The sequence below is a fragment of the Cyphomyrmex costatus genome, unplaced genomic scaffold, assembly GCF_001594065.2.
Source record: "Cyphomyrmex costatus isolate MS0001 unplaced genomic scaffold, Ccosl1.0 scaffold135, whole genome shotgun sequence".
Classification (NCBI taxonomy): Eukaryota; Metazoa; Arthropoda; class Insecta; order Hymenoptera; family Formicidae; genus Cyphomyrmex; species Cyphomyrmex costatus.
Window position 1 is genome coordinate 483702 of NW_017275337.1, and position 13993 is coordinate 497694.

The following is a 13993-nucleotide window of genomic DNA, read 5'->3' on the forward strand; positions in this document are numbered from 1 at the left end:
TATATATGCAAATGTGTATAGTTCTAGCAACAAATATACCATATAATTGGCACTGCAAGTAGCTACAAATAATTGTTTTTATTATCATATAAATAGTTATAATTATTATAATTTAACTACTTATATTCATTTTTATAATAATTTTTGAATCAATCATATAGTTGTCCCAAAGGTGACTAGCAGTAATAACTATAATTATGGTAATAGGTAATTATATTCACAAATACTTTTAGCACATCCACAAGACACACCTCTCTCTCAGTCCATCGTGAATTATTATCATTTTGAAGATTTGTCTATTTTTTATCATAACTGCGACAAATATGATAAATAATATCGATTGAAATTGTCATTAAATAATGGATTTATGCGAAGTTTTGCTTTTCTTATTACAGACAATTCTGGGGCACGTAGGGACTCATCGCATTAGGGGCAGCAACGTGCCGAGGCGCGATCTGCCGCAGGAACGGTCTGACGTGGCACTTGTAGGTGCAGCGCAGCCCAGTGGAGGTACCTGCCAGCGTTGTCAGTGCTACTATTCCGTGGGTGCCCCGAAAATCTCACGTCCAAAGTGGCTAAGAGCGTAAGTCCCCGTCGTGCGCACCAGGAGTGCTCCAGCGGGGTGGACGGTGTGCAGGTGCAGCAGCAGGAGAGACGAACACCGAGGCGCATGCCTTACCTGGGGCCTGACATGACAACCCGGCTATCCGCCATGTTCTACACGGTCGAGGTCGGGGACACCAAGTTCACCATCCTGAAGCGCTACCAAAACCTCAAGCCTATCGGATCGGGTGCGCAGGGGATAGTCTGGTGAGTGCTTCAATAGTTGCTGTAATATATCTAGCAATTTTTTTTAGAATTATTAGCCTATTAGAATTAAGGAGAGACACATGCGAGAACCGACGACGCTTCTTTAGAAATCGCAATGAATTAAATATACGATTTAACACGAGAATAAAAAATAATATTGTACATAAAATAATTCAAAAGAATTCGAAAAATCTACTGATCTAGTTTCAGTATCGGAAATCGAATACGCAACCATATGAAAAGTTTATTTATCACGCGCGATGTTTATAACGTTCTGCTGTGATATATCCCGATGATATATCTGTTTCCTGAATAAAATAACGTCATCTACCTTCCTTCAAGCTGCGTATACAATCGATAACAATCCCGATATCCATCAGACGTAAAAGTTTTCAGGTGGATTTGAGGCCGAACATACGTTGTATTGCTACGTCGACATATATATATCAAAGGGGGAAAGAGGGTTAACCACGATTTCTCTTACTCGCGCTCGGGGACCAACCGAGATCAACGGCAAAGAATGGGAGACGCCATTCGCCATGCAGAGGAACGGGGGAGGCAGGGTAAATCGGACAATTCGATTCGGAATAAGAGGAGATGTCGGGATTTCGCGAGACTACGCGAGTTTCCGGCGACGGGGAGCGGCGACGACGAGAGACACAACGCCCCTTCCTTGTAAGCCGATGGCGTGATGTCGGAAAAATTGTCCTCGATGACAGTTTCACAGCGTTCTTCGTCGTCGTTCTTGCCATCGATATCCGATTTTCAGAGGAAGCGAATTAAATCGACGGCGCTTTTTCTTGTGAATATCCGAGCACCGAATAGATACCGTCATACTACCCCGATATATCTGGAAGGCATTTAGAACGGTATTTACGTTGCAACAATTTAAAGCAATACGATTGTAACGGCATAAAGATATTGCAGTGAAGATAAGAAATAGATAGAGAAAGAGGAAATACACAGACAGATAAAAGAAATTGTGTCTACGAATTTAGAATCGGAGTTTAAAATTAATGTAATATAGAACGTCTTGTTCTTTTCTGATTTTAGTACTGTTTTATATATTCCATTTTTTAAATATATGTGAATCAACTCATGAAACATTGAATTTAATTATGATTTGTTTCCTATGATATCACTGCTCACGTTAACCGTGATTGCGACGTTCCTTTAACATTTCAGCAAAATTAGAATCTAAAATTATAAAATCAGAATATTTTTTGCATTTCTTAATTTATTTCCTTTTACAAACTTAAAAGTAATTTAAGTTTTGAATTTCACAACTTTAATATATCGATTTTCCAAAGTTTTCGTTAAAGTAGGAAGAGGATTTAATGATAGTAGGTTATTATATCTCATAATCTGTTCTTCTCAGTGGATCTGACAATTTCGCAAATGGCCATTATTCTCACTTTTCACTTTTGCTCTGACTATTAACGATTTAGCTTTAGTATGATGGTTCCGAATTCGTAGATTGTTGAAATTTATAGCGAACATTATCGATCGGGTAAGCAATGGTCTATCACGATGATCGTTTTCTTCGATCGCTTTTCTCGGTGCTTCGCACGTGTCTCTTCTTTCAACATTCGATAGGAACTGAAATACTGCATTATCCGAGAAAGCGCAATCTCGAACAATACATGGTGGCCGTGGCATGCAGGTAAGTCGAACGAATGGACGAACGAAGGGAATGCGGATATCGGTTTTCGATAAAAATTCTGCCGTGGCGTAGTCCATTACGGGAAATATGCGAGATGCCTTTTCGTTTTGTCACGCCCCTAGAGGAGCGAGCTACTCTCGAAAAGGACGGTTGATTTCGTGTGCACGGAAGGTAGGTCGGGATGCAAAAGGAAATCGGCTAACGACGGCCGGATATTATCCACGGTGGAATCTGTGACCTACACATTAATCCATTGCATTATCAGGAATACCGGAGATAATTTTTGCTAATATTACAAAATTTCATTATCCTATAAAAATTAAGAATATTCTAATCAAGACACTTTTAATTTTAATATAATATTATAAAATGTTGATGACTATAAAAAAATGTTATATTGAAGCTTTCATGAAAGTATCCATGAAAATTCACAGTGACGGAAAGTATCTTGATATTGCGATCGAGATGAAGGTAAAATGCCGCTGAAGAGTATTTCGAGTTGATAGCATTTCTTGGAGATAAAATATATTCTGAAAATTTGACATATATCGAGAGGAATGCATATTCTGAAATTATTTCAAAGCAGAGGATTTACTAATTTAATTTATTAATTCTTATGCTCTACTAAAATGTATCACTAAGTATTTATGGAAATAATTATTGAAATAATTACATTTAAATTAAATTATTGAAAGTCTTGAAATATTTGACACATTATTTAATATTTCGATAAATTCTTAGTGACACAAAAACAATGTAGCGTTTTGAAAAATTCGAGAAATCAAATCTAAATTATGTTTTCTGAATACTTTAAAATTACTTTTCTTTGTTCGTTTCTTTAAAAATATAGGTCAAACTATTGTTTTAATATCATCGACTTGTTTGTTTTGAACTATATCTTTTTTATTATTATGCTTTTAAAAAAAGGTTATCTCAAATTAGAACTTGTACGGAAACTTTTTTAAATAATTTTTTAATAACAATTATATGTTCGTTGTTTTGAAGTCACAAAATTTCTCAGAGGAAGAAAGTTAATAATTTTTTCGAGGGGATCTATGTGGATATACCCGGTGGCTTTTACCATTATTCTAAAACTGTAAGTCACAGAGAAATGTTCGAGTAAGACCAAGAGGGAGTTCTGAGCTCGTTTGATCTCGTTTAATCGACCGTCGAATGCGATTTCTCTTATGAGGAAACGATCTCGGAGACCAACATGAGACAAACATTTTGAAAGGTAGGACGAAGGTAATTTTCCGTCGTGAAAAATCCCTATACTTACGATTATACGCTGGAAGATCCGCATGCCTTTCACGTGCTTTCTAGCAGCATATTTCTGGTATCGCTCATTATTTTTCCGGTTTGGTCTGACTGATAATTAAATTCGTTTGCAAATCGCGTCCATTTAACGAGTCACAACTGCGAAGTATTTTTAAGTAAAAAATCGAAATCTTTTACGATGTAATTTGAAGCGTAAGAGGTTATTGCAAAGAATTAATAACTTGATTTATTAACTAATTTAATGTCTAATGATTTAAAAAATTAAAAAAATCAAAATTAATAGTTTTATAGAATTTTAAAATTATCGTTTCCTACATAATAACGTACTTGTGGCTTGATAAATTATCTATTTTTTTTTTATGCACATTTGATTTTTTATTTTATCTTTATAAAACTTTTATATATAATATCTATATTTTCTGAATTATATATACGTCTATAAAATATAATTTTATATACATATATATAAAATATAATTTAATATAATAACTATACAGTGCAGAACTTTTCAAAAGTGACTATATCGGAGCAATCCTATTAACAATTTTAATTTGACTTTATATTCTTTTATTTTGCTGATTTGCTTATCTTTATTGCATGGTTTTTGGATCCATCCACCTCTCTACCATTGATTAATTCACGATTTACATTGACGCGAAATATGTGATATTTTGCAAAAATATGCACTAAAAAATGGATGGTTCCGATAATCAAGCACGAATTTACGTGATGCTGTTCTTGAAGGAAAATCGAGAGAGAAAGAAAGAAGAAGAGAGAGAGGTCTTTGAAGGATTGCCAGGTGGAACGACGGGCTTAACTCGAGCTCGTTCCAACAGTTATACATCATGCTCGTTTGTCCTTTGAGAATGCTGTCGGTGACGTTGTTGCGATGGTCGACGGAGAAAAATTATGTTTCGCGAAACGCGACGCGTTTTGCAACGCGAGGCGCAATATATAATTTAATATCTTTCAGCAAGTTCCTATATGTTCACGATAAATAATAAAATTAAATTCGTCATCTGCTGCCATAGATGTATTTTAATTTACGTTCGTAGGCAACTTATTTGGCGATATAAATTATGGATTTGAAAAAATAATAAAAAAACAAGTTAAAAAAAGTTTTTTTTTTTTTTTTTTCAAAAATAGGAATTGAAATTGATATAATTATTTGTATAAACTTTAATTGTTTAACGTAAATTAATAATGACGTTAATAATTATTGTGCGGATCTTTTCTTTTCTTATTTAACGTATAAATTGTAATATATTAACAAAATAAATGAGTTCCACTATGGACTCGTAACTTGCGCCATTTAATCATTGAAAAAGAATTTTCGCAAGTGTCATTGAAACTGACGACGATAAATTTTCTCCGTTGCCGCGATTGGCTTGATCGTTTTCATTTCCTGTATCCTGTAGTCCTTGTGTCGTTGGTTTGGTAGCTAAAGCCGTGATATACACTACCTAAATTAAGGCACGAGATCTGCCACGAGAGAAAGAAACAGAGAGAGAAAGAGGGTATTAAAGAACATTTAAAAAGAGGTAATGGCGACGAACGCGACGGAATCGAGCAACATTCGGAGCGACTATCGTTGTCACATTTTCGGCGACACCGAGCTTTGCATACCCGAGAGATACGTCGACGTCGTACCGCGTGGCGTCGGCGCTCAGGGTATCGTATGGTGAGTAAAATCCACGACTTATACAGATTATACGCTGCGAGTGTGTCTATTTTTCTGTCTGTTCCATTTTCTGTCTTCCTACCTTATGGTATATTTTATTTTGTGTCGAAAAGCTTATATCACGTCCAAGATATTAAATTCGCTGCACAAATTTGGTGCACATTTCTTTAACCTTTCCTTGCGGAATAGTCACTCCATATCGTTAATTTAGGAGCTATTTTTTATAATATTGTTTTTTTTTAAATTGAAGTTCTATGAGTTTATTATTTTGTACATTAATATGATAAACTTTTTGATAAAATGCGTTTGTACTCTGTTTTTATCCAAATAGTTCTCTTTTTATTAAATTATTATTTAAATTAATAATTATTAATTTATGAAATTGAAAATCTGATTGAATCTTATTAAATTGTGCCATACGAACAGGATAGGCACGCTTATCGCAACTGGAAATTAAGTAAATTTAGACCAAAAAATATTTATAACTAACAGAATATTTATTGACTTCTAATTATTTAATTTAATTTGATGAAATTGCGCGTTCAATCGTGTATGATCGAACGATATTGAATGTTTTCCTCTATCTCTGTTGCAGCGCGGCATACGATACCGTCACTGCACAAAATGTGGCGATCAAGAAGCTATCCAGACCTTTTCAAAACGTGACACACGCGAAAAGGGCCTACAGAGAGTTCAAACTCATGAAGTTGGTCAATCACAAAAACGTAAGTTCTTTCCATCAATTTCATTCCATTGAGGCCATTTATGAATGCGTGATACTCGTATACTTTTTGGCAATGCACGTTGTTGTATATATCATAACAAATACTTTTTTTAAACAATTATAATTCTAAATTAAACCAGTGAGACTAAATCTAATTAAGTAAGAGAAATTCTATTATCAGTCAAAGTGGATTTTAATGCTTAAATATTTTGATGTGAATTTATTCATATATCAATTTCAAGTAAACCGCGCGCCGAAATCTTTTTCAGTCTTGACACGCAATTACGAACAAAACTGTAGAATAGTAATGTCACGTATTAAATTAACAACTAATTTAATAATATTGATGTTATAATAAGCATCTTATAAAGATATGATGATTTGATCAACAATAAGAACTCTGAAAAATAATACATTTGCGAATAATTTATTGCGAAAAATATTACTTCGTTTTTTTAAATTGTGATAAAATATGTATAAGTGTAATATATATGTATAAATCTAATATCTTATTCAATTCAAATCTTACTGTTAAATCAAACATATGTACAGTATGTGTCTTGATATGTAACATTATTTTGTGAGAATTGTAATTGCGCGTTGTACTGTATTATTATACAAATGAAGTAAAACTCTTTGTCGTTTCTTTCAATTAAATTGGATAGAAATGCATGGAAAAGAGCCGCATAAAGTTAAATGAGAAAATGTTGCTGCGACGAATAACAATACATTGCGAGTTTCTAACTATTATCCTATCATATTCACAATTGTAATTTGTCTTGGTCATCAAATAATTTCTGACAGAGTAATTGTTAACAAAATTATAAATTAAAGGATTATGATAAGAATTAAAATTAAAGTATATTTATACAGATTTCATTTATAAATGTTTATCTTAATCTGGTTAATGTGTAGTTTCAATTTTTGCTACAATTTATTACAATCTCATTTAATTTTTAATTCGGTGTTACCAGCACAATCGTGGTGTTGAATTGCATTGAAATAACAATGTAAATAGTTTCCGAGAGAAAGAAAGATAAGTTTGAGATCTGAATAATCTAAGAGAAAGGAGCAGAAAAATTTTATTCTATATTATTCAGAATGTCCAAGTATTGCCCAAGGATTTCGGAAACGACCTCATCAATTTACGATTCGTCGTCTTGCAGATAATCGGTCTCCTGAACGCGTTCACGCCGCAACGGTCGCTGGATGAGTTTCAAGACGTGTATCTAGTGATGGAACTCATGGACGCTAACCTATGCCAAGTAATCCAGATGGATTTGGACCACGAGCGTATGTCGTATCTCCTCTATCAGATGCTGTGCGGCATCAAGCACTTGCACTCCGCCGGCATTATCCACAGGGTAGGTGACGTTAGCTATTCGCACGTTGCGCTCTGATGAAAATTGCATAACGGGTAGAGCCATTTAATCTACCGTAACGAGATTCATTAGCAACGACCATTCCTGCATAGCGTAGCCCCGTGGTTACTGTTGTCCCGCCGCGGCGAAAGAAATAACTGCCGCCGTTCCGATTAATTTCCCGGTGCGCCGCACGTTATAATAGAATAGCTAAACCGGAGTCGCGCTCATTAAAAATGAGAACGCGGCGCAACGATTGCGGGATTATCTGCGTAATTAACGTTCTAGAAATTAAAATTCATACAGCTGAAAATAGCTGGTATAGCGTTAACTCGCCATTTTGCAATAATTATTAATCGCTCGCATGGCATCTTCTCACGGTATTGGCTGTTTTAGTTTTGATATTTTAATTATTTTTTTCTTTCTTGAGACAAATCTCTATAATTTGGCTTTATTTCTCGCATAGGATCTAAAGCCAAGCAATATTGTCGTAAAATCTGACTGTACGCTAAAGATTCTCGACTTTGGCTTGGCGAGGACCGCCGGTACCACATTTATGATGACGCCCTACGTCGTCACGCGATATTATCGGGCGCCGGAGGTGAGTTGGATTCTCCTGTAATTTTTCGCACAATTTAGTTATTCCGATCAGTTCGATCCGTTTTGCTCATTCGAGGCGTTCGTTTTTTTCTTACTAGGTAATTCTGGGCATGGGTTACAAAGAGAATGTGGACATCTGGTCGGTGGGGTGCATCATGGGTGAGATGATACGCGGTGGCGTACTGTTTCCGGGCACGGATCACATTGACCAGTGGAACAAAATAATCGGTAAGACTGAATTTTTTTATAATGATAATAATAATTATTATAATACTGTCCAACATTTTGATAATAATTTTGATAATCTGGTAGTACAAAATAAAACTTTATAAAATGTACAAAATAGAATTAAAGAGATATTAAATATAATTCCATGATATTGCTGTATCATATCCATTCTAAAAATGTCTCGTCGACATGAAAACATGAGATGACAAATGATTTTATTAGAATTTATAAAATTATTTGCATTATAAATGCATTCAGCAATATTTGTACATCATTATTTAATATTTTTTAATTTAATTACAATTATTTAATTAATTATACATTTTATGATTTTTTTTTTATTATGAGCAGATAATTACGATCACTTTTTATTAGCAAAGATATATGATCTAATAATTTTTATTGACAGGTTAACTATGATATTGTCTTAAAGTACTCTCTTTTTAATATTTCTTTGTCACATAAGGAACAATCGTACAATTATCTCGAAGACTCTCTGACTGGTAAAAATAAGATTGTTGCTTTTATCTGCAGAACAACTTGGAACACCGGCACAAGAATTCATGCAACGACTACAGCCAACCGTCAGGAATTACGTAGAGAACAGGCCACGATATCCAGGTTATCCCTTCGAGAGGCTATTTCCGGATGTCCTATTCCCCTCGGACTCCTCAGAACACAATAGATTAAAAGGTGAGTAGGTCAGCAAGTCGACGCCCTGCATCGCGAGATTGATCGCAAAACGCGCACGTTCCGGCGCGGCGCGCGGACGATGAGATTATCCGCATTCTCGTCATCGCCTTGTCTTGCCTCTCCCTGGCTCTTCCTTTTACAGTTTTTACTTCCTTTTCTAGCGAGCCAAGCCAGGGATCTATTATCGCGCATGCTCGTGATCGACCCGGAGCGACGCATTTCCGTGGACGAGGCGTTGCTGCACAATTACATAAACGTCTGGTACGATGAGGGGGAAGTCAATGCTGTAAGTAGGCTCTGTCGATTGATCGCGTGAATGGATGGTCGTTTCCAATCGTATTATCTTCTTCGAATTTCAGGAAAAATAGGATTCATCATAGTCATTGATTCAATTTGAAAAACTACATTAAAATTTTCTTATATCTAAAAAATTTTTACATAAAAAGTACGATTTTGCTGAAAAATTACCTAAAAAAATTGGCTAGATACTATGGTTTAAAAATTATTTTGTTGGTCATCAAAATACATAGAAATTTCAAGCATACCTATGTTGCAAAAAGTTTTGACATTCTAGCAACGAGTTTAAGTGTCCTACATAATTATTTTGATGATCCAACAAAATTATTTTCCGATCTGTGTATCTCATTAAGTTTTGAGATATTTCAACAAAATCATTGTGTGCATTACTTAAAAAAATTATCATTATATAATTCTAGTAAATGTGAGAACGTAATGCTGCAAACAGTTACCTTTTACGTGACGAAGAAATTTTTTTTTAATAAGATGTACTTCCGTCTATATTAATTAAATACTCATAAAATTAATTGTTAATCTTTCTTTTGTGTAGTAGTTTATAGAAAATTCTGGTTTGCTTTGTAGCCTGCACCAGGTCCATACGACCATAGCGTGGACGAGAGGGAACACACGGTGGACCAGTGGAAGGAGCTGATCTACCAAGAGGTGATGGAGTATGAAACAAGCCACAATCCCGTGGCAGTTGCTCAGTCGTCAGAAAGTGCTGGGACTCGGTAGATACCGCAGAGCAGCAGCCCATCCACGGTCCCCTTCTCGTCGAGGAAGCATCCGAATAGTCTGACCTACCGCCTGGACATCGCCGGAGCGTCGTAGCGAGAAAGGGAGGGGAAACCGGAGAAAGAAAGGGATAAAAAGAATGAAGAAAAGAAAGAAGCTAAATCCACGTCCACGAACCTATCTTCCTCTCCTTCGGGAAAGCAACAAACGCAAGCGAAAAAACATGGAAAGGGAAGAAGCTTATTCTATCGAGTGTTATATAGGGGGACAAATTGTAGTCTTTTGGCAGCAGATGTGATCAAGTGACGAAACTAGTCTCGAAGATCATCAATTAATAAGTCCTTCGTTCGATCTTCTTTCTCTTGGAACGATCTAGGTAATTTGAGTAAACGCTCCTGCAGGAGTGAGACTCATGATCGGTATGAGGCACCTTAACAGGTGCTATCGAACACTCAAGACACCTTCGTCGCTTTCTTTGTGCTTTACCAAAGCAATGGAGGTCAGTAAGGATCGCGGGAGAACTCCAGGATCGGAGGATAAGTTTGCGGAGAAGAGAATCAGAGAGGAAGGCCATGGATTGCCTGGATGAAGAAGAAATTATCGCGTCTAGCGTTGTCGTCTCCTCAACTACTGCCAGCCTAGTTGTTGGACGAACTTCTTTTCTCTTCCCCTCAGTTTATTCGTTTGCTTGATCAACGCAAGCTCTCCGAACACCTCCTCCGGGAACCCCTAAGTCCTTGTTTCGATCCACGGTATGATATTTCTTACTTGACGTTTCTTTTGGTACAAATTTATTCACTGTGCAATCAGAAAGTGGACGTTATTTCATATTTTTTGATCGTTTCATAATTATGGACGATGTTTGACGTGCATTTTATAGCAATAAAGTCGACGCGAAAGAGAAACGATATAGAAATATCATATTCTTGTGATGATCGTTTTAAGGTTATACAATTGTTGGAAACTGGATGTGATCGTTCCTTTAACTTCCGGAGGATTAAGTGATCGATTGCCCGTTACAGCTTCCGAAAAGATTGATCGAGCGCGTTTATCTTTTGCGCGCGAACATATAAGATATATTTTTCGTACCACTGTTAAGCACATATGGGAACACAATTCTGAATCATGTAACTTTTTAACGCGACCATCCACGCTCTCAGAGTATGGGGCACAAAGATATCAGAGTAAGAAGATAAGGGAAAATTTACCACAGAGCTTATAACCGCTCGATCTTCATCTCGTGGAAGTAGCGGGCGATCACAAGGACGAGGCTATCCTTAGGATTTCGTTTTATTAAGTCGCTGGATGTCGCGAAGGAAATATAAGTTAGGTATATTTGTTAATATTTAATTCATGTGGCTCCGTACGACATATGCATGCCGCGCAATGCAATGAAGCGTGTGAGACGCAAGAAGAATAGAAAAAATGACACGTCGAGTCTCGAAATCGATCGTGAAAGGAAAGAGACGCGATCGATGGAATATAGGATTTTTTGTACATAATAATTGATTATTGTGAATTTAGTGCTGTGTGCGAACGAGAGTGTCCGCACGACCTCGCGCGGTACTGATTTCTTTCGTAAGCGTGTACCTTTCGTTCGGATACTTCGCATCTCCGCTCTGTGTGCTTTCGTCTCGGTCGTTATCAGTGCCAGTAGATACGCGATTCATGATACTTCATATTAGTAGTCTCGTAGTCGTAAGAACAATTGGCGAACGCTGATTAATTTTAACGAGTCGACAGGAAGAAAGAGAAAGAGAATGAAATAGTGCAATGCCACAACGATCGATCTCTGCGTAATAACGTCAGGGACACTGCGGTCCCGCGATTACCGATTATACCCTTAGTACCCGAGTAGTAGTGCGATAAACAATACTACTCCTTTCTCGTGCAATCTCGCGTACAACGTCGCGCGATGAACTCACGGTGCTTAGTATTTTACAATCGATGAAATAACCGAAAGAATTCGATATTAAATCGACGCAATAATCGGTGGAATAAAACTACAATCGATCGCGCATAGAAAGCGGCGAAAAGGGATGGTTTTCGCTTAGTTTGTTTTGCGAAAATATGGATCTTTGTCGAGCGTTTATTAATTTTTTATTATTTTTTTTTAATAGATCGTGTGATTCGTATTATTATATAGGGGAATATGACATAAAGGAGGAAACACTTCTTGACTAGAATATCGTGAAACGGTATATAGTAATAGACGAGGGTGAATTGGGTTGGGAGAGCCGATGATGCTGAGGATGATGATAATGATTATAACTATATAAAACAATTGTATTTATTACGTGAATCGATGAGGAGAACTTACAAATAAATAGCGACTCGATGAATGATGATAAAGAATAATTGTATAATGTAAACGTTAAATTTTTATTTTCCACGACGATAGTTATGTGAATATATTGCTACAGTCCGATCCAAGTATAATCAAGCGCTTTTGTAACACTAATTATAATAAAAAAATCTAATGATGATACTGCTAATTACACGTAATTGTATCGCACACACATGGTGAAAATTATGAAATATGAGCTACAAATAAGCAGTCTCGATTCTGCGCATGTACGGAAGCGGAGAGTAGTGCGCCAAAAATCTTTACAAATTCATCTAGTTATCATCGCGCTGCAGATCCGCGACGAATATCCTTTTTCATCAATATATTTCTTTTACATGTTAAAACTGTATACATGTCCCACATACGTATATATTATGAACGAGCTTCTTTATTACGAAATTAAGAAGAAATATAACATTTTGGCATTCTTTCGCCACACGCTATTTTTTACCCTACGCGCCTAATTCGTCAAAAGCGTATCTACAGATCGTTGTATTTTACAATAACACTTCGTCGAAAGTAATGCGATTAAAATGAATTAAGATTAAAATGAACGCAACAACCTTCCCGGCGTTCTAGGTGTTAATCCCGTAAAAAATAAGTTAATTAAAAGGATCATTCTATGTATAAATTATGTTTCTTCAATCTTCGTAATTGGAGATTGGACACAAGATTCTAAGTAGACAATAAATTCAAAATTTTGGGTTGTCTGTTAAGACAATCTTTCAGGAAGAAATCACATGTTTGTCTAATATTTCAAACGACATATTTTTGAATAACAAAAGTTTTTCTTTCCTAGAGCAATTTCCTGAAATGATAATTTATATCTCCATGAAATTTGCTAATTTCTCTTCTTTCTTCAAAGTGGCATTTTGATGTTTAGCTATATCTTTTTCGCCACTTTGCAAATTCGTCGCGCACGTGTTATCCCAAGAACGAATGCGTGGCGTATAAGAAATATTGTATATTTTACGGCCCTCTCGCCATCACCACGCACGTTAAGTAAAGTCAATTATATTTAATCAGCGGACGATACTTAGCAGTTAAAAAAAAAAAGCGTACCCAAATATCTCTTGGGCATTTAGCACCTGCGCACAGGGTAACTTTTGCGGCCCTCCGTGCGTGTACTCACAGGGTGACTCTCGTCGAACTTAAGCGAAAAAAGAAACAAGAAAGGAAAAACCAAGAAAAAATCCAGAAAAAAGTTGTAGCTGTTCTGAAAGGCGGAGACGAAGCGCGGTTGAGGGTGAGAATGTGAGATGAGAGAAAGGGACAGAGCGCGCGCGCGCAAGAGAGAGAGAGAAAGAGATACAACTATTTTTCCATTTTACAAGCTGCAAAAAGCCTTTTTCTTCGCACAGTAAGCGCGCTGAAGAAAAACTCAGTGAACTATGTGATTCCTGATGAAATTTCGTCCAGCTCCTTCTTGTGAGCCAGCACAATCTTTTAAATCACTTTCGAGGATCGTTTGCGACGTTTCTTTCCCGTCTACAATACGAGAAAGATAAAGAAAGAGTGAGAGAGAGAGAGAGAGAGAGAGAGAGAGAGAGAGAGAGAGAGAGAGAGAGAGAGAGAG

General features: G+C 36.4%; 1 protein-coding gene across 1 annotated transcript; it reads left to right on the forward strand.

The window, feature by feature from the left end:
- Window positions 1-484: 484 nt before the first annotated feature.
- bsk (mitogen-activated protein kinase dJNK) lies at window positions 485-10070 on the forward strand. Its single transcript, XM_018551236.1, has 8 exons — window positions 485-810; window positions 6028-6157; window positions 7323-7520; window positions 7984-8118; window positions 8216-8345; window positions 8880-9038; window positions 9200-9324; window positions 9918-10070. The coding sequence occupies exons 1-8, from the start codon at window positions 671-673 to the stop codon at window positions 10068-10070; spliced, it is 1170 nt and encodes a 389-aa protein (XP_018406738.1). The 5' UTR covers window positions 485-670.
- Window positions 10071-13993: the final 3923 nt, after the last annotated feature.

Excerpts from the sequence above, each read along its gene's own strand:
- bsk (XM_018551236.1), top strand. The coding sequence starts at position 671 with ATGCCTTACCTGGGGCCTGACATGACAACCCGGCTATCCGCCATGTTC. Across the intron at positions 9,039-9,199 it reads AGAACACAATAGATTAAAAG|CGAGCCAAGCCAGGGATCTA; the intron begins GTGAGTAGGTCA and ends TTCCTTTTCTAG. Across the intron at positions 9,325-9,917 it reads ATGAGGGGGAAGTCAATGCT|CCTGCACCAGGTCCATACGA; the intron begins GTAAGTAGGCTC and ends TTTGCTTTGTAG.